We start from the raw sequence: 22,465 nt of genomic DNA on the forward strand, positions 1-22,465 counted from the left end.
AAGCAACTGTGAGAAAAGGGCTAAGGAACCTCAGGAAGAATCAGGATTTACTGACCAAACACTGAAATGTAGCCATTTGCTGCACTGTATAATTGTAATAAGCAAAGAGAAGAATGTTAGAATGACACTTACATTTACCATTCTGTTAGAAATCTCTTTTTGGTTGCTTTGGTATTTACCTCTGGCTAAGCCTCTGCCTATCCCTTATCAGATATTCATTTGATGGATGAATAGGTGCTTACCAGCTGCTACAATACACCACTCTCTGGTGTTATATCTGAATATGTGTCATAGAACTTTACATTTGTGACAGCAGTGTAATTCAGGGAAGGGGAACTTCTGTCAGTTTCTGTCAACTGCCCTTGCCTTACCTTTTGCAGATACTCTTTGTATCTGTGCTCTTAAGCAGAATATTGCTCATTCATATTTATTTAGCATAAAGCGAAGTCTGATTATTCTGTGGGTTTACTTAGTGTAAAATGAAGTCTGTGTTGTAAGATCTTCATTCTTTAAAGATTAACAGTTGTCATGTTTGCTAAAGGGAGATCAGTCTGTGCAGTGTCATTCTGCAGTAAGGTCCCTTGTCTGCTTTAAGATGTAAATGAACAAATATGAGGCAACCATTGCTTGTTTCAAGCATTTATGGCTGTGTTTAGTCTTCTGAACAGTCACACAGAATATCCCCTAAATCTTTAAGAAAGTGTGCTCTTGCAAGATAGTGTAATTTAATACACTTCTAATCAGCATCTCCCAGTTTCTCCTTGCCATCTCAAATAGCAGCCTTGTGTTAAATGGCTGAGTGCTGCAGATGTTAGGGGAATTGTGCTATTAGTAAAGTCAACAGTGTCTGCATTCTGGGTTACTGAATATGGCTGAGCTCTAAAGGTAAATGGGTTGCTTCATAAACTTCAGTGATGGGGTTGGAGCAGACAAATCTATCAGTACTGCTGCCCAAGATCACTTTGTATATATTACATTTCCAGAAATCTTCCAGCAGTGGTTTAGGAGTGTCCTCCCCAAGATATTTGCTCTTCCTTTCTTTTCTCATCAGCCCTACAGTGATGGTGCATTTATATTGGGTGCAAGCACTGAGATGCAGGCACTTGTTTCCTTCTGTCACAGGAAGGCAGAGGAGCATAGCAAACATGACTAGCAAAGGTTTGAAATAATACTGCTGTTTCCTCAATGCATGTGAGCTGGATTTAAGCTTATAAACAGACTGTTGGCCTTCCTGCTGGTGAGGAAAGACTCTGGATCATGTTATAACATCCTGGCATCTCAAGCTTTACCCTACTACAGGTCCCAGAAGAAGCCATTTTGACTTCTGTTATCTGCTCTGTCTCCAGCAGCTTGTTCCTTTGTCAGTTAACCCCTCATTTGATTAAATATATATTAAATTAATCACTAACTTATCCTTTTCTGCATGCCATTCAAAATGTGGTAACACGGTGCCATCTATAGGAAGGAGTGGTGGGGACGCCAAGAAACATGGGAGAAAAAGGAGAATGATGGCATGCCTCTGAAAAGGGGATGGTTTGTGCCTTTTTTAAAGTGTTTAGAAACTGTGGCTTCAGTGTCAACTAATGCAGGCACTTGTTAGCCTGAAGCAATGCATGTAGGAGGTGAGAACCTCTCATTGCAATGAGTATTGATTCTGGAATTCAGGGAGAGCCATTCTGCCAGATTTCAGTCAATTGCTTGAGTACACTATCCTGAGATGTGCTTACTCTATAATTTCCACCCCCACACCTCCCAACTTCTGTCACCTGTGCAGGGTTTGAACTGAATGGATAAAAATAACTGATATATTTTATTTCAACTCCTGTCAGCTATTTTTTACTGTTATTTTCCATATCAACAACTGTTCCTGTAAGATTTATTTTGCATGACACATGATCCCAGAACCATGCCCCTGGGTTTGGGCTGAGCTCAGTGTGAGCCAGTGTCAAAGTGCTGGTCCTTGGTGCTGATAGGTATTTTTTATCTCAGAGTCAGTGTTTAGTTGTTTATGCTGTTCCTGGTACTGAAGATGCTCTGATTTCAGGATTATTGCACGGTCACACTGATGCCTGTCAGGATGTGCATCACCTCTGCCAGGCACCCTCGAGATGCTGCTCTGTGCTTGGCAGGCTTTGTGCAGCAATACAGAGCATCACGCGGGCAGAGGAATGTGGGATGATCTTCCACAGTCCTTGCTGGCTTCTTCTGTAGTGAAAGAACTTTGACTTCAAAACCTACCATTTGCTAAGCCCTCCTCCAGCAGTTAAATCCAGTTACAAGATGCTAAAGTTGACAAATGGCAATGAAATGGAACATTAAGGCAAGGGAAACACTGGATGTGTTGTCAAAGCTGTGTAAGCAGCTGTGGCTCATTGATTTTGCTTGATGGTGCAGGAGCATCGCACATCAGCATTTTCTTGGCTGTTTCCCCATCATTTGGCAGAAAAGGTCACCTTTTTAACTTCCCCATTAAAGACTCTTGATCATGACAAGTGTTTTGTGAACACCACTGACAATTTCCCCAAGTCTGGAGCAAAGTGTCTTAGCTTTGAGATGACTGTGTCTCCTGTATGATGGAATCAGTGAGTCAGTGCCTTGTGCCTTTCTTGGATGTGCTTCATCAGATGCTCTTTAGCACTGTCTTCTTCAGTGCCCTTTAAAAAATATGATGGTATATTATTTTATCATTCTCTGCAGCCTATTTTGGTTGAAGATCTCAAAATAATCCGATTATGGACCTTAATGGGCAATTACTTAGTTTCATATGTTGTTCCCACTGGAAATTTACACGTAATACTTGAACAGAAGTTTAAGATTTATTTCAGAGGTTTGTTAAGGGTGACCCCAAAGTAGCCCCCCAACCCTTGTTTTGGGTAGATTTTGAGACGTTGTCCAGGATTTGCAAACCTCTTATGTCTTCCATGTTAAATACCTCTTAGCCCATGCCCAGAAAAACGCATGTGAGCAGCAGCAGCAGCAGCGGGGTCAGGTGCCCAGCACAGGTCACTGCTGGCTCTGTGTGAACACACCGCGCCTGGCAGTGTCTCAAAGGGCGCCGCTAAACACGCACAGGTCATTTGTGCATCTCACACACAATGGTTCATGCCTCTGAGGTTACTGTTAAATCTGTACAAAACTAATTACAGTGCCCTGCTATTATTTACAGTCATCGGTTACTTAAGACCGCAAGGGTAGCTGGAATAGCTGCCCTGCTACGTATCAGGGACTGCTTCCTCGCTGATTAATTGAGGGTAGCATCCTTCTTCCCTGCATGCACGGACTTCCTGCGGGAAGCAGGTGCCTCCTGCGGAGCGCGGGGAGCAACGGGCGCCCTGACGGCGGCACAGCGCCCTTCTCAGTTGTGCTAAAAGCGCGCACAGCCCCGTGAGAGGCAAGTCACGGCAGCGCTGGCTGCGCTCGGGGCCCGGCAGGGGCGGGGGAGTTGTTGCAGCGAGCAATGGCAATGGCTGTACCGCGCTGCACCTTCCCGTCCTGCCCCCGCTCGGCGCCGATCCCGCAGCCGCGGACCGGCACTAGGCCGGGCTTCTCTCAGGCTCGCCCGTCCGGGAGCGGCAGGAGCCGCACGGCCCCGGTGCCCTCAGCCCGCGGAGGGGCCCGGGCGGGACTCGAACCCGGGTCTGTCCCTGCGCGCACGCGCCCCCGCAGCCCCCGGGCGCGCGCCGCCCCCTCGCCGTGACGCCGCCGCGCGGTGACGCCTCGCGCTCCCTGCCCGTCACGGGGCCCGGCGCGCGCGGGGCGGAGCTCGCGGGCGGCAGCAGCGGCAGCCGCGGCGCTTCACGGCCGACGGGACCCCCGGCCCGGCCCGGCCCCGCCGCGGCCGCAGCGCCCCGAGGCACCTGCCCCGCTCCTCTCCGCCGCCGAGTCGCGTCGCTCCTTCCGCGCCGGCCTCGGCGCCGCCTGTCACCGTCCCCGCCGTGCTCCGGCGCGGGCAGGCCCCGGGCCCCTTCCCCCCCTCCCCCGGGGGGGTGGGCTCCGCTCCGGAATCCTGGCCGCTCCCTCCGCGCCGCCCGCCCAGCCGGGGCTGCTCCCGCCGCCGCCGGGAAGCGCGGGGGGTCCCCGGCGGCCGCCCGGCCTCCGCCGTGACATAGGTCGGTGCGCGGGGAGGGGGCGGGCGGGGGGCGGCCCCAGTGCGGGGAACCCCGGGGCGGGTTTGCCCGGGCGCCTGGCGGGGCCGCGGGGCGGGCCCGGCGTCGCGGAGGTGCCCGGGCCGGGGGCAGCGCGGAGCCGGCCCGGCGCAGGTGGAGCTGCGCGGCGGTGTGGTTGTTTGCGGTGCCGGGAGACGCACGCTAGTGTCGCTGGCTTACATTACCGCTGCAGTGTCTTAAGTGTTTTATGTGCCTGCCGAGTATTTCTGTGTCACCCTGAACCTTGCCGTGATTGCTCGCTGATGCCGCTGTGGTTTCTCGTCTTTGAATTGCTCTGCAGTGGTAGTGCTGTGAATTGGGTATGTAGGTCAAATTCTGCGAGATGTTTTTGTCAGGGGAAAAAGTGAATGTTGGATTATTTATTCCCGTGTTGCTTTTGAAGTGCATTGCAGCACCCACGAGGTTGGGAGGGTTTTTTTACCCTTTTTTTTTTTTTCACCCTTGGTTGCTCTTGCTTCATAAATCTCCTTTTAGTTTTTGGCTGTGGCATTACTGAAGATCAAAGCGCTGAAACAGCTGAGAGCTTCTAAGCTGTATTGTATCATGCGGTGTCCTCTAAGAGGGTGGTAAAAGATAATAGAAGCCTGCCTTGAAATAAGGGGGATTTCTAGTCCGCGCAGAAAATGCCTCTCAACTACAGCGTTTCTTTTCTTTAAACAATGCAGCACGTTGCAGAGCGTTGGAGGCCTAAGGAATTGTATTGCTGTGTATATGGCAGAGACGTAGCAGAGTGAATGGCTACAGGCTTGTCGTGCACAGCATCTTGGGTTCTCTCGTGGCACAGCACTCACTAACCAAATAGCCTAGAAAGTATTCTTTCCTGTGGAATTCCCTCTGGATATTTTTAAGGGAAGGGACATTGATGAGCTTTTTTTGCTATTTTTCCTGCTTTCACCTGTACTTTTCCTTACAGTGACTCTGTAAATAAGTGATTTCCTCAGCAATCTATTTTAAAATCAGAACTTGGTATAATTCTTGTTTCCTTTACACTGCATGTTCTATCATGCCACCAATCCGTATTGAACCCAGATTTGATTGAAGTAGCAAAGTTGTATATAATTAATTTGATTTTTTTCCCCCCAAGGTTTTAGTGTATGTTGATAAAGCAGAACAGGAAGATAACATTTGTCTGATTGACTCATTCCTTGAGAAGAAAAACCTGTGTAGAGTTTGCCTTGATGAGCTCTGTGTTGGTGTTTGAACAGGTGGTTTACCTGGCACTAATAGACGAGTAAGGTGAAGAAAACAGAAGATTTTGCACTGCTTGCCTTGGCTTGCTGAGATTTCTGAACTGTCTGAGGAATCTTTTTTTCCAAGATAGCTTGGTAATCTTAGGAGTTTTGTAGTAAATGTTATTAGGTAGAGAGCTGTGACAGAATTTAGTCATTGGGTGAAATGAGCATTATGTTTTTGTTCAATATCAGTAGGCAAGCTTTTTGTGTTGTTTGTGCTTTATGTTGATAAAATTAATTGATGGTAAAAATGAATAAACATTCAATTTTTTTTCAGTGGTTCTTTGCTATGAATGTTGGGAAAGCCAGTCAGGGCACAGGCTTGTGGAATTTAAAGCCCAGTGATTCTAAATGCAGGAGAGATTGTTTTGTTATAGTTTGCTCTGGAGAAAGCAAGTACAAGTTGGTCAAGCTGTAACTTTAGTCCACAGTTACAGTTTTTACTTCACATTTTTTCCTGATAATTTCCTAGAAGTTGTTCATATTTGGGTACAAATCAGGATGACTGCTTTTAAAAACCTTGTCATTAATAATAAGTATTTGTAGGGAACTATGAAGAAAAAAGCTTTGAAATCTCAGCAATCTAAAGTTGTATATTTTTTTCTTTCGTATTAAGGTAGGCTGACTTTTTACCTCAGCAAACTAAGTGAGAACTATTGAGTAATCTGGTTTTGTGAGAAGTTGTTCAGTGGCTCTCTAACTGAACTTAAAAGTAATGGTTTCTTATAAAATGCAGCCTGAGAATGATAATAGATTAATTTCCCTCATTTGTTCCCCCTCTTCCACAGCACACAGCCAATGGTCTTCTGATCTGTGGAGAGGTACCCATTTAGTTTGGAGTAGTGAACATACTTTCTAGTAATATCTTCTTAGATGTTTTGTTCTGCTAACAATATCCTTTGGAGAAAAGGAAATGAGTGATGAAAATTTGACTGATTGATGTATTTAAGTAGATCTTAAATACATTTGCAGAAAATGTCATGTGTTTTCGTATAGCTGACAAGCTAATGTAAATATGTATATTGCCTAGTGACTCTAGGTTTATCTAATTAGGCAGACTATTATATTTGCTGTCCTGAAAGTTCAATTTCTAAATGCAAGCTTTTAGAATTCTCAAGTAGAATTGACATAGTATTAAACTAAAAAAAAGAAAAAAATCCATAAATTCTGTTAAACACACTGATATTTTTGTGAAAAGAAAGAAAAATCTCTCTAGGAAGAAATGCTTCTTTTGCTATTTTAGTATTTTGTGTTTTGTAGTGCTAAGGTCAAAATAGATCATGCATGTTATAATTGCACACAGCTTGTAGAATAACATTGGAAACATGGGAACGTGTTCAGAATTCAGCATGTTATGTGTGATTCACTCCTCACTTCTGGATCTTGGCATGACATCTTGATTTAATAGCATGACAAATGAAGTTTATGGTTCTATGTAAACCCATTTTCTTAGACTAACCATGCTTATTTGCAGGGTTTTCTGGGATGTTTTAATATATGCATCTGAAATGTCATCTTTTAAAAGCAGCAGGAAGATTGGTGACAATGAGGAAATGAAAGATGGAGTTCTGTATTGTGATATTGCAGGGATTCTCCTGGGAAATGGGAACCCCTGCTCTAGAGATACTTGACCCACAAATACACATGTGGCACAGTTTAGGGCCCATCTTAATGAGGTTATTTGAAGTTGGACTTACTTGAGCAGGACCAAAGCAGAAGTATCTACATGTTCCTTTAAAAACTGGCCATTGGGAATTGGCAATGCAGGGAGTCCTGTAGAGATGTGCCTTTGTCCCATCTGTTTGTGAAGTATTACTTATGTGTACTTCTCTATCTCCAATTATTGCATATTTCTTAAGATATACCAGCATACTTTAACTCAGTTTTTCATGTGAGAGGAAAATAGTTTTCTTTAGCCTAAAGTATTTTTTCTTTGCTGTAACTTTGTTTTCAGCCATTTTTTTCTTTGAGTCCTGCACAATATCTTTCTCACTTGCTTCTCTTCCTGTATTTCCAGTCATCATTTGTGGATTATCTGCAGCAGTAAAAGATGCTGCTTTTTGTTTTCCTGAGATGATTTGTGCCAAGCACATGAGCAATCTGACAACAGCAATGCAATAAAATTCATATGCTTCTGATGTTTGTATTGGAAAGACTGTACTTGTGAAGCTCAGGTATGATAACACTGATGAACGTTTCTGATTTGGATGATGGATGTGTAAGAAAGGAAGGGATTTCATGAGGTCAGCCCCCACCAGAGGCAGAAGGAAATATGCTGAAAGCATGTGTGACAGACATTTGTCTCATCTTCTCTTAAAAAACTCAGAAGAGGGGAATACCACACCTCTTCACTGGTCTATTTATAGCTGGTACATATGACTATTGCTGTTGTTAGGAGGCTTTTCTTAACACTTAACTCTTGGTTAAGTGTCTTGGTGCTAGTTAAGCCATTTAATTCTCATCCAACTCTTACCACTCATGCAGGATAATGGTTTCTGTGCTCTTTTCACCAAGTCTTCATACCTGAAGACTCTTCTTCTATCTCCTTTTATTTTAGACTTCTCTTTACTAAACTGCCCAAACAGGATGTTTGTTCTTCAGTCTCACTGTGCACTGATTTGTCTGTATCTTTTTCAAAGTTCTACAGACAGTTTTTGAGCAACAGAGTAATTAAGTTACTCTGCAAGTAGCAGAAGTAACCTGGTGGCCTTATTAAAATGTCATTCTAGGGTGTATGCCTGCAGGTATGGCTGGGTTTTGTTTTTTGTTTTGTTGTTGGGGCTTTTTTCTTTTCTTGCCAACAGCATCAGGTTCCTGGCTCCTGTGTTTGCTAACACAGGAGCTCATACTGGTGTTTGTTGTATCTGCTGTCTCTTTCTTCAGTATAACTCCAATATATGAATTGGAATTATCTTTCCAAGGACTATAACCTTATACTGTATTGAAATCAGTCTTTATTTTGGGTTAGTTTTCTTCTGTTTAGCATTTTTAGACTTAGCAGAGTGTGCACTTACTGCTCTTCCTTATCTTTTTCCCAGCTCGTGCAATCCCTGTGGCTTTTGAACATAAGCCTGCTCTACAACAGGAAATTTGGATTGAGGACAAGTTCTCCTAGGGTTAGATGCATTTTCCACAAAACAGACCTCACTGGTCTGTTTTGTACATGTGCTGTCTTTTGGAGTAAATTGTATTTCTGAGGTAATGTCTGTTAGTGCAACTGTACCTGAACCAGCCTTTTGCCATCTTGAGATGTCATATGGTCCAGTGATGTAGCAGAAGAAATTTTGATCCTGTAGGCATGTTTTATTGGAAGAATTGCAGAGTCAGCTATGGGACAGATGTGTTCAGCATGTTCCCTGGTTTTACTCCATTTTATCAGACTTATGTAAATGCTTTTATCCATAATTTTTGATAGATCACAGATGGGACAAATTTTGCAATTCTTTCAACAGTGTGTTCTTCACAAAAATTTAAATGGACACCAATAATGATTACTAGAGAAGTCCCTTTTTTAGTTTCTTGCAGGAAGAAATATTCAAGCAGTCAATGTTGATTGCATCTCACCTGTCCTTAAAATTATTTTAAAATAATTTAGACAAGAGGTCTGTAAATGTTAACAGTTTAAATGCCATGTCACTGGAAGTACACGTAGTCTCATCTTTGAACAAACATTTGAAAACTGGAAAAATCTGGATCAAGCTGTTTGAATTTATAATAATGTTTAAAAAGATAACAGAGAGCTAAAACACTGACATAAGCAGAAGTTAAACTTCTAAAGAAAAACTAAAATAAATACAACATTCTGTTGAGGAGCATGAGATTTGTCATCCTAAATATCTTATTAATGCAGCAGCTGAAAACTGGTAAAGTTCAACCTGTATTTAATTGTTGTTTTGTCACACTGACTTGTGTGTTTTTAGCAGTGCCACAATTTTTGTAACTCCAGCATAAGACTTTGTTTTAAAAGTAAAACTCAATTTGAATAGCAAATCCCCATGGGAATTGTGGAGTTTTTTTCCATAATGGCTTGATGATAACTGTCTTGGTGTAAAGTTGGGTTTAGAAAAGCGTTTTTGGTCCTGCTGGTAGCAGTAAGCACAGTAACTTCAGGCAGGGATGATGCGGGTAATGTAATGACTTCTTAATGACTGCCTTAATGAATGCCTTGCTGCAGCAAGTTCCTTCATGGAATATCTGTTATACTTCTGTGTTTTTGATACTGGCACTGTCATGAATACTGAGTGAGATTTTAAAAACAAATTTATATGTTATTGGTGAACTGTCTGGTGAGTTTTAGGTAAAATCTTAATCTGTTATAGAATCAAACAAAAGAAAATTCAGTATTTATCCCTCAATGATGAGCATGAATGAATGCTTATGGAAGAGTGAGAACAATGTAAGCATTCTTAGCTTGAATATTCTTTCAATCCCTAATTATTTTTAGTAAAGGTTGATTCTAAATTTGGAGTAGTTTTTGGGTAGCTAGTAATGTTTGGATTTTTTTCTCAGACTTTTTTTGCATGCAGCTAAATAAAGGTCTGGCATCCAAATATCCTTTTGTAAGAAATTCTGTAGGTATGTTAGTGGTTCTAGTAAAAACTACTATTTTTTAAAACTTTTAAAACATTTTACTGAATTCCTTTGGTGCCACCTTTCTTTTGGAGGAGAGTGGACATTCTCTCTGTGTTATTACAATACAGCTCTCTGTTCATTGTACAATTTTGTAGCCCTTTATCACTTTCTCTCCACACCCAAATGTTATTGAAACAGTTCTAATTTGCCTATTTCTTTTCCCCCGTAGAACAAAAGCTTTTGATTGTACCTTCTCCTACTTTGCTACATCCTCTTCTGGAGTTGAAGGTCTCAGGAATACTAATGGTGCTCAAAATGTAAAGTCAGTGATGTGTTTCACACTTTGTGTTCACAATTCCTAACACTGGCTTTGTTTCTGAGTGCTGGCAGTATTCAGTGCAGAGCCCATTGGTTTCTCATGTACAGAGTTGGAACCATTGCTCTCCTTCCTCCCTTCCACTCAACTTGGACTTTCATTCGTCAGTGCTGGTAATTACTGCTTATTGCTCAGTCCTCTCTCTGATAAACACCACCACCTCTGCTGTTGTCAGTCCTCTCCTTGCTCTCCCAAATAATAGGAGTTTTAGAAAGCTCCTGTTTCTTGGGTAATCTAGAATATATTGAACAACACACACAGTTGTGGAGGCCCACTGGTATCCTCCTTCCTTCTGAAAACAACTGTCTGTCCTTTGTCTTCTATATTTTAACCATTTATTCATGCAAGGGTAGATCTTCTTTCTTATGCTGTGACTGCAAGAAGGCCTTTGGCAAGACTTCTCCAGCACCATAAATCCAAGTAGACCATGATGCTTAGTGAGATCAGTTCTTTATAAACATACACAGAGTGCTCAAAGATTTAAAAGTGAGGATCTCTTTTTGGAGAGCCATATCTGCTCTTCCCTGCTCCATCACAATTATGCATATGTCCATTATTTGTAGTTTGTTATATGTCACACTTAATCTTGTGTAACTTCTTGAAATCCCTGCATTATGCATGTCATCCTTTTTAAAAGATCCAGATCTGTGCAGTGGCCAAGAGGGTTGATTCCAGCACGAGTTCTTGCTCTATTCTTTGTGTTGGCTTTGATACTGTAGAAATGTGAAACCAGTTAGGCTGATTATTAATTAAAATGTAAAATCTTTTCAGCTGGATCATCTGTTGGCTCCAGATCTCCTGCTTGTCATTAAGGTTCAGCTGGACAGCAGCAGTTGGTGTAGACAAGCAGCACTACTGTCTTGACACAAATGCAACCTTAGCAGTTTTCTTAAAGCAGATAGATAGAAGTGGGCACAGGCATAGTAATCCTTTCTCTAGAACTGTAGTTAGTTTTCCTTATTAGCTCTATTTATGAAGGTTTTTACATTTTTATCACTTGAGGGAAAAGTACAATAATGAAGCATCGTAGTCCTCATCATTTGGTACCCACTGCTAAGGGCTGTGGTGCTTCAGGTGCGAGAAGGAAACCTTGTGTTGTCTTTGTGTCTTTGCATTTCATTCTGGAGTGTTTTGGCAAACCTAGGTTTCTATTTTTACATTTTGGTTTAAATGTTATTATGAAGGTTTGGGTTGAGTTATGATTTTTTTTTTTTGATTCACAGGGAGCTAAAGATCAAAGTGTAAAGTGATGAGGAGTTTGTGCACTTGACCACTTAGCACTCTTAGTGTTTTAGCCTCTGCGATTCATCTAGTTGAAAACGCAGTGCCTACTGCATGTGGGTAAAAACTTATAAATTTGTCTGTTTAGACCTATGCAGTGAGACCTGCTTGCTACAAAAATGCTGCAGAGTCATGTAAAAGAATGTTTGGATTTTGCATATGATGTGTTAGCTGTGCATGTGCACATGGTTTTTACAGTTTCCATTAGTGTATAATCATTACACACTTACCTGTCTTCTTGATGGTGTCACTGAGCTCTCTGTACAGTTCCAAGTGTAAGAGTCTGTCTGTACCTGGGGCACCCTGGTTCAATTCATTGCTATTTGTTGTTGCATGTTTTATCCTTGAATTGGAGATGGATTCAGGGATATTTTTTCTATGGTGTGTTGAAAATCTGTATGGCTCATCAATGTCTTATGTACTTAAATATTCCATGCTAGCATATTATGAGGGGTTTTTTGCATTTTATATTTGTTGTGAGGATAGAAAAAAATGAAGGAACAGTCTGATTGAATGTGCAAAGCTAATTTGAATTACGATGAGAAGAGCACGTGGGGTACTTAATGAGGAAGAATTGAGTATGAGCCAGGAAATGCATTTTAGGCAGAAGCTCCAGGTGCTGGTGCGTCATGGGAGTGGGAAAACATTTCAGCAAGGCAGCAGAAGATGAGAAAAATCATAGTTGTATTACTGTACTCTGGATTTCCTCAATGTATCACTGCCTTGAGTAGTGAGCAGGAAGAACTGTGCTTTGAGGAATGAGTAAGTGTATAACAAAGACTGTTCACTGAGGGCAATTTCTCCTTTATGTCTTGAAAAATTTGAAGATGGAGAGTAATTGAGACTGAGCTGTCTTCATGCTGGAGACACAGAAATGTCCTTGGAGACTTAAATTCGGTTCTTCCTGGCGTCACAGCAAAATGCCAGGTGGATCATATTGATCAAAAAGGCTCATATGTATCCTTGTGTTAATTTTTTTTGGTACTTGATTTGAAATGGTGATGTGATTTGCAGCTGTGATTTAAACTCTCAACTGCTGCAAATTCAAAATAGTTGAGTTTTGCTCTGAATGAAGGATTCTGTCCTCCATTCTGTCCTCCAAATATGACTGTTAGACTGAAGAAAAACAAAGCTTTGCAGTTTCAGTACCTGAAGGTAGGTATTAAAACTAGGTGTAGAAATGGAGAGTGGGGTTATTTGTCTGGCTTATTTCCCAAAAAGTTTGTATTTCAACCCATCACAGTCACAAAACTGGAAGGTTAAGTGAAAAGGATAGAGCTAGTTACTGGAGTTTAAGGAGGTGCTTTTTTCTGTATGTCCTCAAAAGCCATATCTGACTGAAGATTTGTGTGCAATCACTCTTGTACATTAATTGAAATGCTGCAGTTGTTTGCAATACTCAGTAACTGCTGGAACACTGTATTTTTTTCTAATGTACTTTATTTTTGCTCATAGAATATTGCTGATACAAGTGGTTTGTGATACGGTTTACTCTTTTAGTGAGTGATTACTCTTAAAATCCATTTATTTGTCGCTGGTTGTAGCATGGTCTTCCATTCTTAGAGTAGTGATGGTTGCAGGAATCATCAGTGCTGGTAGGATTACATTTGTACTGTGTACATTTAGTTCTTTGGCTGAACTGGTCATCTTGATGAAAGCTAACCTGTATTCTTTTAGGGTGTGTGCTGTTAATTCTCTGTTGGACAAAACCCCCTCCAAACAGTTGTCTTCCTGTAGGACCTTGGATAGAGCACAAGCAGCTACATTTGTAGTGAGGGATGGTTTTCATTGTAACACCTTTACCCCTTCTTCACAAGGATTTTGACTTGTTAGTCTAAAGTTTGAAGAAAAACAAATATTGGTGCCCTTCATGACAGCTTCAGCATAAGGGCTCCAAATGGCAGTGATAAGTGCTGAGCCAAGAGCACCACTTGAGATTTTTGGAAGGAGACACAGAAGCACCTAAATCTACCTCATATTCACTCACTGTAGTGCATGCTTCATGGGATTCTAGAGTCTAAAAATTTCATACACTTATTTTGTTTGAGACGCCTTCTATGCAGCTACTCAGTTAATGTAAGATAGTAAATTAGGATAAAGTTACAAGCATCACAGAAGTGTTTTATTGTGTGTTTGTCGACACTCCAATGTTATCTTAATATATTGAGTTAGCCTTAATACAGTAATACAACTGTGATTTTATGATGTGAATAGCCCAGCTAATAGTAAGGAATGTTTGTGTTGTGGTGCTGGGGCTTTCCACCATGGTGGTTGTGATAAATTTGCAAGATGTCAGAGTGCTCTGGAGGCAGTGATGCAGTTATGTGTAGCCCAGTGAATTGTGTCTGTTGCTTTTTGACACATCTTTGTGAGAAAGTCTGGTCCTGGATAAGAGAGGAGAATGAGCAGTCATTCACTCACACTGGAGAATGAGCCAGTAGGTTCTGTTGCAAAATTGGTAGCACTAACATATATTTTGCAAGGTGTCGCTGTGGTGCCTGTCTGCAAGTTTCAGCTGCTGTGACCCTTCCTCAATTTAACATTTTTAAGTTTAAAAATTATGAACAGATCTTATGAAAGCATCATCACTTTCAAGGAAGATTTGCTTGATGTATCAACAAAGTAATTGTTCAGTTAGGTTGAGGAATGAGCTGTCAAGTGCTTTGGCTGCAATGACAGATACAGGAAATAGAGAAGTTCTGTAAAACTTGAATTAGGTGAGGAAAGAGATCTTGTTGAGGAAAGTAGATGTTTTTTTGTTTGAGGCCAATTACAGTCTTATCTTTTTGCTGTACTTGAAATGGAACAGGCCTACAAAGGGTTAGCTAATAGAGGCTCTTGATACTACTTGGAAAGAAGAGGTTCATTCAAAGCAGGAAACTTGCGTTTGAGTGTCTTGAAACTCTCTAAATGTGCTTATCTCTCCCTGTCAACTGTAAAGGAAGTGTAGAAAGATTAGCTTTCGTAGACTCTGGTTATTCTTTGTGAATATTGCTGTAAGTGTTAAGATATTTATCTCAAAAGCCTAATTTCGGTATAAACTCATCTTGAACTGCTGCTTTCCATTTTTTATGAGAACAGTCTTTAAAAACTCTGTCCTTACATTCTCAAACCTTCCAGCACATTGTAAGTTTTTCAAGTCAGCATCATAGTTCATCAAGCTGATAAATGTTACATGACTCTGTCAAATTACAGTTTATTGAACAGCAGGAACTAAAGATTTAATCTGAATGAAATTTTGCTATTGTCACTGGGCACATTGGGTCCTTCAGTTAATTCTGAAATCTGGTTCCCTAGGTAATTTGAGTGAGAGCTGCATTTAAGGTGCCTGAACTGACAGCACTGATTTTTGAGGTTTTATTCTTCCTGGAACTGGGAGGGCACCATCCATAGATATTGATTTTTATGCAATCTTCTGGTCTGTTTTATTGGTTTGAAGATTTTTGTTACTTTTTTTGTTTGTGTATTAAATTGAACTCAAAATAGAGTACAGCTAGTAACCATTCTTTTCATAAAATAGATACCAAATCATGTCTGAATCTGTATAGATGAGGTAAGTCTGCATGCTCCTGTGGGCTCAGTGAGACATTAACTCACTTTTCTTTTGCTTGCCAGGAAGATTTTTAAAATCTTCAGTGTAAGAAATCACAAGTCTGCTGATTGTAGAGACACCTGATAGCTCTGTGCCAGCCACAGAGATTGTGATGCTTCAGCCATCCCACACGTGCAGTGTGCACAGAGCATTGTGCCTGCAGGTTATGTGCAGAAGCAAGATGGCTTCTGCATTCACTGCATTTTTATACACACAAGGATTTCACTATGCCACTTTAATGTGTATTGCACCTATGTTAGGTAATTACATTGTGATTTAATAATTTTTCTCAATTGTTTCTTGCTAAGACTGTCCAATCTTGTGGCTGCAACCTTTTTTCCAATTGCCTAAATGATTGTCTTTATGTCAAAATGCATTCAATGCAAAAACATTACTGAGTAAATGTAATAAACCACAGTATTTAGACTTGCATGGAATACAGCTTCTAATTGTGGGTGGTGCTCTCCTGGTTGCAGGGAGTATAGAAGTTCAGAAAGCAGTCCTGTGAATTTTAGTATCATAAACATAGTTCATCTCAGTTTTAAAGTGTTTAGTATTATTTTTAATTAATAATAAATGGGGAGTAACCGCAGTAAATTATTATATGTATTTAAAACACTTAATGGTATTTAAATACATTTTCCTGGACTGCAACTGTTTTCAGACATGATTCAGGTAATTTCCTTAAACCTTACCTTTTCTATTTCATTGTGCCTGCCTGATCATTGTTGATCTCCAGGGGCCTGCAGTGGGAATCATGTTCGTTGGAGTTTTCTGCCAAGTAGGAATATGGATTTCTTTTATTTTAGTCCATCAGCTGGACTTCCTGTTAATTAATTCAGGTTTTAAAGCAAATAAGTATGTGATATTTAGCCAAATATGTTGAAAAAACCTAAGTAGGGTGATTGCTGCAGGTAGTTCTGTTAACTAATCTGTAATTATTTCAAGAAGACATATTTTGCTTGGCAGTAAACCTTGAAATCAAGGCATTTGCTATGTTTTACATAATTTATTATTATGGTTTTATTTTCCAAATGTTACCTGAATTTAGCAATGTATCATTGGCTTTTGATTTAATCTTTTAATCTCTTTTCTCCCTTATCTGCTTTCCCTGTGAATGCGTTTTTAATGTATTATTACAAAATGTTAAAGATCCAAGTTTTTCTAAAGCTGATCTCACATCTGATGTGTTACTGTTCAGCTTTTTCTCATTACTGATCTTCAATTCTCTTTTTTTGTGTCATTTGTGATTTTGTGCTACTGCTGCTGCTTTCATATTCTTTGAAAAGGCTGGCTTTTTGTCCAGTGTTCATTTGTGTGTATGTCCATATACAATCCTCTTCTTTATGTTCATTTCTGTGGAGTTACCTTCTGATGTCTTGTAACAATACTGACTTCTATGCTCACCACACCATGTAGTATCGTTATTGTTATTTATGCCAGCAGTTGCTTTGAGCTATGAAAAATGCTACAGAAATTCAGATTTAGGTATTACTCTTTGTCTTGTTCACAGATACTGTGTTTATTTTTTTTAAATAAAAACCTTAACAAGCAGTGCTGCATATTATTGTGGTGAAAGGTTAAGTTGGTGTGTTTGACTAGGTGATCACTTGAGGTTTTGTCAGCCTTGCCTGCTGTGATTTATAGGATGTTGGTTGTGTGAGACCAAGCATTTGATTGTTTAAGAATAACATTTTTAGAGTAAAACCATTTTATCTGGCTCATTCTTCTTGCTATGAAATAAAATTTTATAGTCTTACTTGATATTCCGATTGTCCATTCTACAGTCTGAAAAATCACCTGTAAATGCTCACTCTTCATTTTTACTTGGCTCTTTTTGCTTCATGTGTTACAGACAAATGTCTCTCTGAATAGCAGTGCAAGCAGATACTGCTTTTCTATTGTCTTGGTTTAACTTGCTTGTGTCTAATACAGTGTAAGTCAGATTTAATCTTTAGCTGTGATTGAAATAATCACAGTGCATCTTTCGTATCTTGAGTTCACATTATGTCATTTGGCTTTGCTGTAAGGGTTGGAAAACATTTATCTTTGCACTCATTTATTTTGGTGGAGGGAATTGATATCCTTGAGATTCTTGCCACAGTATGCAACAGGTTTGGACTCTGAAAGTGTGAAGCACCTTTCTATGTAGGTAAAGTCTTCCTGTGTAAGTCTGGATTCCTTACTAAGTCAGGATAAACTAGATTGCTTGCTTCGCTGGGTTTTTTTCTTCTTGATTTAGTAACTGAGAGGAACTGTGTCTGGTTATTATAGAAGTGTGTGAGAATGGGCAATTAGCTCAGGGTGTCTGAAACAGCTGCATCATCAGCACGGCTTACTTGTCCTCAGGCTTTGTTTCATTTGCATTGACAAGGCCACCGAGGAAAGAAAATATCCAGGTGATTCTTGGAAATTGTTTTTAGCTTTCTCAGATTTTGAAAGACTTCCAGACTTTGGAAGGTGGCTGGTGGGAAGTGAATCATGAATATGAATCAGCATCTCTCCACCCTTATATACAAAATGCTGTTGCTAGGATATTCTTCTTTGATGATGTGATAAGAGTGTAGCAAACATCTTTTTGAAATTCACCCTGCCATCCCTTCTTTAATTACATTCAAATTCAGGCTGCTTGTGTCTCTCTGCAAGACCTTGACATAATTTTATTCTACCTTTGCATCTGCTCTTTGTGTTTGCGGCCTTTTCTTCTCCTGAGTCTTTCTCCGAATTTCAATTTTTTGTTTTTGCTTCCGTTTTTTTTTGTCTTGGATTGTAATCTACTCTTGTGTGTGTGTTACGCTTGTGCTGCTTTGCAGCTAGGGATTAGGGTATGCTTTTTACTGAATTTATATAGACTTCTTTGAAAAATGTTGAATTTTGTTATCTTATTTTTAGTCACTCTCCACAACCACCCTGTTGTTATAATCATTGTGAAAATGATCAGTTAAAAACAGAAGTCTTTTTCCATTTCACAAGGCGAATTCATAGAGGTCTTAATAAAATTGGGTCTGAGTCATGTTTCTAATTGAAATTTTAATGTTGTTAGCTTATTTTTAAAGTAACATTAAATGCTAACACAAAGGTTGTTAAGGTCACTGATTATACTTTGTATTTGAACTGAGAATTTTGGTTAAAAGGGGCGATAAAATAAGAAACATAATTTATTCAGATAAATTTAATTTTCTTAAGGTTTTTTTTTCTTTAAGGAATAAAGAAGTGATGGGGAAAATAAATGGATGCTTACTTATTAGCTTATGTTCTAGTGAGACATATCACAAATCAAGGCTAAAGAATGAGTTGTTGTAGCTGGAGGAACTTGAAGGAAGTGTTTTTTTCTTCAGCCCTATGTGAGCCCTTAAGCTCAAATATCTTCAGCTTCCAAGTTTGGCTTTTTTCAGCTAGGTTGAGGAAGAATATCTGGGATATTTTTGTTTGGAGATATAAGTTGGTTTTGTTGTCTTCAGGTGTGGTAGAAGATTTAAAAAGCCTCACAGAACTACTGTATTTCTTTGAAACACTTACAAAGAAATATTACAGAAGCGCCTCATCTAAAATCATGAAATACATTGTTATGTTTAATGTATTGACAGCTAATTAAAACAGACATTTTAATGAAAATTACATTAGCTCTCATTTTAAGACAGTTTGATCAAATACAGAATTAAAAAGATGTTTAATAAGCACTTTAAGTGAATAATTTTTTGGAAGATTCTCCAAGACAACTGCTGATACAAAAAACACAGCATAGGAAATCATGTAATAGATGTTCTGATTTTTTGGACTCTTGGGGATGCAAAAGCTGTTTTCTCCACATATAATATGTGTCTTATGCAAGCTTATTTGTAGTTTATCTGTGAGTTTGCTATGTAGAATCTTAGAAGAACTGCCTATAAACAATGAAAAGTTGACCATTTTATATGGCTTTGACAACTTTAGTAATTGTGGGGTTTTGGTTTTGCTTTTTAGGAAATAAAATAATGCTAATGAAGCAACCATTTCTCTGAAGTTTGAGTTTTCAGACTCACTGCCATAATGGGTAAGTCTTCTGTGTAACTTACACAAAAATTTACTACAATTCCTGGAAAACATGCTTTGGCTGTTTAACATATTGTAACATCTATATATGAAAGTCAATGTTCAGCAGCTTCACTAGTGTTGAAAATATTCCTTTTGTGGTTTTTTGGGGTTTTTTTTGTTTGTTTGGTTGGTTTTCCTCCTTCCGTATAATGTAGTACTTTTCCCTCATTTTTTTTTATTCTAAAACTGCAGTGCTGAGGGCAAACAAAACAAAAAGTCATAAACACAACATCGCATTCAGCTCCACGTTCACAGTTCTTGTATGTGAAATAAAAGGTGTTTGTCTTCAGCTGTACTTACAGATTCAAGTTTAGGAAATTTACATTCATGGTATTAGAGTACTGAGCAATACTTACTGTGCTCTTAGTGGTGATGGGTGTTAGAATCAAACTCAAAACATAAAATCTACATATAAGAGTTTTATCTTACTGCCTTGTGTCATGACAGTGCCAAGCCACCTCTGTGCAGATGGTTTGACTTGTTCTACTTATGTGGCACATTTGTATTACTTTAAATTGTATGTCAGTTTTTCAAGCTGTGTGTTTTTAGTGAGTTCACCATGTTGTTATTGTAATAATTTCTTGGCGCTCCCTCTCCAGAAAATCCCAACAAACCAACCACACCACACGCATTTTCGTATTGCCTTTGTTTATCTACTAATGTTTTGTCAATTTTTCCTAACCTTATGCTTAATAATAAAAGTTGCTCAATCTAGGAATACAGCACTCTTCAGATTTCTGACATTTTGTGTGAGAAATGATTGTTGAGTCATATTGGATATTTAGTAACTTTAGATGCTTTGCCAGAGTACTTTGGTTTCCTTTGTATAAAATATCCAATCCAGTAACCACTGGAAACTCCAACGAACTGCTAAAGCATTATTTTCTCTTTTGCATTGCTGAGCACTGGAATGGGCCATAACACAATAAAATAGTTCAGCTGTTTTAATTGTGGCAAATTTTGAAGTGTGTTTTAGTGTGAGAAATCAATAGCTGAGCTGCAAGAACACCTTTAGTTTTGCTATTAAATATTGCTGGTAAAACTTGCTGTTGTAGATTTCCATATCTTAGTAGAGTTATGAATAATGACAGCATGAGTGATGATCAAAGTTACTCATTTTCAGACCAGCCTTCCATTCTATAAGGAATCTTTTAAATTAGAGCACTTAAATTTCTTTATATGATAAATATATTTGGTTATATTTTAATAGAATGAAGGAATTCTCGTTGTTGCTGAATATTTGGGATGCTTGCTTGCTGCTTTTAATGCTGAGCTTTTCTCAGGTCCATATTTGAGAAATCCAGTTCTTTGTAAATCATAGCATTTAGCAATGAATTCTTCAACAAGCATATCCATTGTGAAGGAGCATGAAGGCACACAGTCAACACCTCTGGAGATAAATTTTGTTGTCCAGTGTTCTAGATACATGCTGAGTGCACTACTATTGCTGTAGCAAGGAATTAATATAAAATATTAGAAATAAATTACTCTTAGTGATGGATGTACAGACTTTTGAGCTCCGAAGCACTTTCCTGTCTAAAGGAACATCCCAGTTCTGGGGCAGATTTTGTCTATCAAGACATCAGGACATCACAGCTGCAGCAGATTGTCAGGATTTAGGATTTTTTTTGTCACTTTGAACCTAATTTATGCATTCCTGCCCCTAAATTATCCCCTGGGTTCGAAGCTTCTGATTGTCCATGTGAATTCTTCCTTTAAGCCCTAAAGTCCTCTGTATTTTCAGTCCTGGAAAAGTTCTGTGGTGTTTTATTTTTGGTTTGTTTATTGTTTTTGTTGTGTTGATGTTTTTGTTTTGGATTTTTATAATGCTCCATGGGCTATCAGCTGATGCTCAGGCAGTTGAGGTGTTCATGTGGGAGTTTGTGTATGCCTCTCATGGGCATGATCATACCTGTTCAGGACAGAGGAGAAATAGTTCAAAAGAACTTGCTTTTTATTCTTTATTTTATGGAAAGATAAAATGGATATTTTATCTCATCTATGGATATTGTTTGAATTGAAATAGGCAAGGCTTTCTCCTGCATCCCCTTTCTCGTATTAATACAGCCTGCAGCTGTTTAAAGTATAATCTTTGTTATGACTTCAGTTTTTTTAAACTTGTTATTGAATTGAGGTTACTGATTAAGCTATTTCCTTAAGCACTGTTAATGATAAATAAAATAAAAATGTTTACAATGTGGCAACAATTTTTTTTAAAATTGGTGTTTATGAAGTGTAATTTATTGAAGTGTAATGCAGACTCCTAGATTTTAGACTAATGCCTGCCTAATTGTGAAATGAGAGAGTAGTGCCCTCAAAAGTAACAGTCTTTTACACTTGTCTGGTCTTTTTCTCTGAGCAGATGAGCAGCAAGCTTTGAATTCAATCATGCAGGATTTGGCTGTGCTTCATAAGGCCAGTCGTCCTGTATTGCCCCAGCAAGAAACAGGAAAACCAAAGTCATCTTCCCCTAAAAAACAGGTAATCTTCAATGTCCTCACCAATGTACTGAACATGGAGTGTCCTGCTGGGACTTCTGTAATTATTTTGCTTGCCAGACCAGTGAGCATACCAGAATGAGCTATTAGTCTCCCACGTGTGCTGCCATTTTCTTTGTTCATATTCTTATATTAACAGCAAAATGAAATGGTGGCATTTCAGAACAGATCATGGTGTGTGCTTAAGTAAGCAAATTGAAGATTATAGAGGTATTTACACCACATGTAAAGTGATTTTATATTTGTTGTTATTATTATATTGGAACTATACTATTTTGAAATATCAAGGAATAATTCTATAGGTTTAGTAGATTACCCAAATGTCACCTATATCATACCAAGAAAGAGTGTCAGTTCAGCAGCAGAAATATGCTTAAAGTCTTTCACTGCATCTTTTGCCTCAATTTCTTGTTCATGCAGCTGGAAATAAGAGTTCTTTTCAGCTGCAGTTTTTTCTGTAGATACTGAACACAAATAGAAAAGTAGTAAATACTTAATTGATAGGTTTGAACTACTATATGGAGAGATTAGGAGAGGATGTAGACTTCTACCTAAATTGAGTTAACTGTATGTTTATTTGATTTGATCCTTAATTTACAGTTCAATAAACTTCAGTTTGTGTTAATTTAACCTTTTAAAAATGAAAATTTTTGGATATATTTGGCTCTTAAACT

General features: G+C 39.2%; 1 protein-coding gene across 2 annotated transcripts in view; it reads left to right on the plus strand.

The window, feature by feature from the left end:
- The first annotated feature begins 4,029 nt into the window (after positions 1–4,029).
- MAP3K2 (mitogen-activated protein kinase kinase kinase 2) overlaps positions 4,030–22,465 on the plus strand; it is a 43,757-nt gene continuing 25,321 nt past the window's right edge. For both annotated transcript variants that reach the window (XM_054277548.1, XM_054277549.1), the window contains exons 1-3: positions 4,030–4,109; positions 19,183–19,252; positions 21,656–21,774. In XM_054277548.1, coding sequence (XP_054133523.1) covers positions 19,249–19,252; positions 21,656–21,774 — 123 coding nt within the window. In that variant the 5' untranslated portion in view covers positions 4,030–4,109; positions 19,183–19,248. The remainder of the gene's footprint in view (positions 4,110–19,182; positions 19,253–21,655; positions 21,775–22,465) is intronic.

Source organism: Melozone crissalis, unplaced genomic scaffold, assembly GCF_028551555.1.
Source record: "Melozone crissalis strain CALT ecotype California unplaced genomic scaffold, PUWL_Pcris_2 ptg000023l_1, whole genome shotgun sequence".
NCBI classification, from domain to species: Eukaryota; Metazoa; Chordata; class Aves; order Passeriformes; family Passerellidae; genus Melozone; species Melozone crissalis.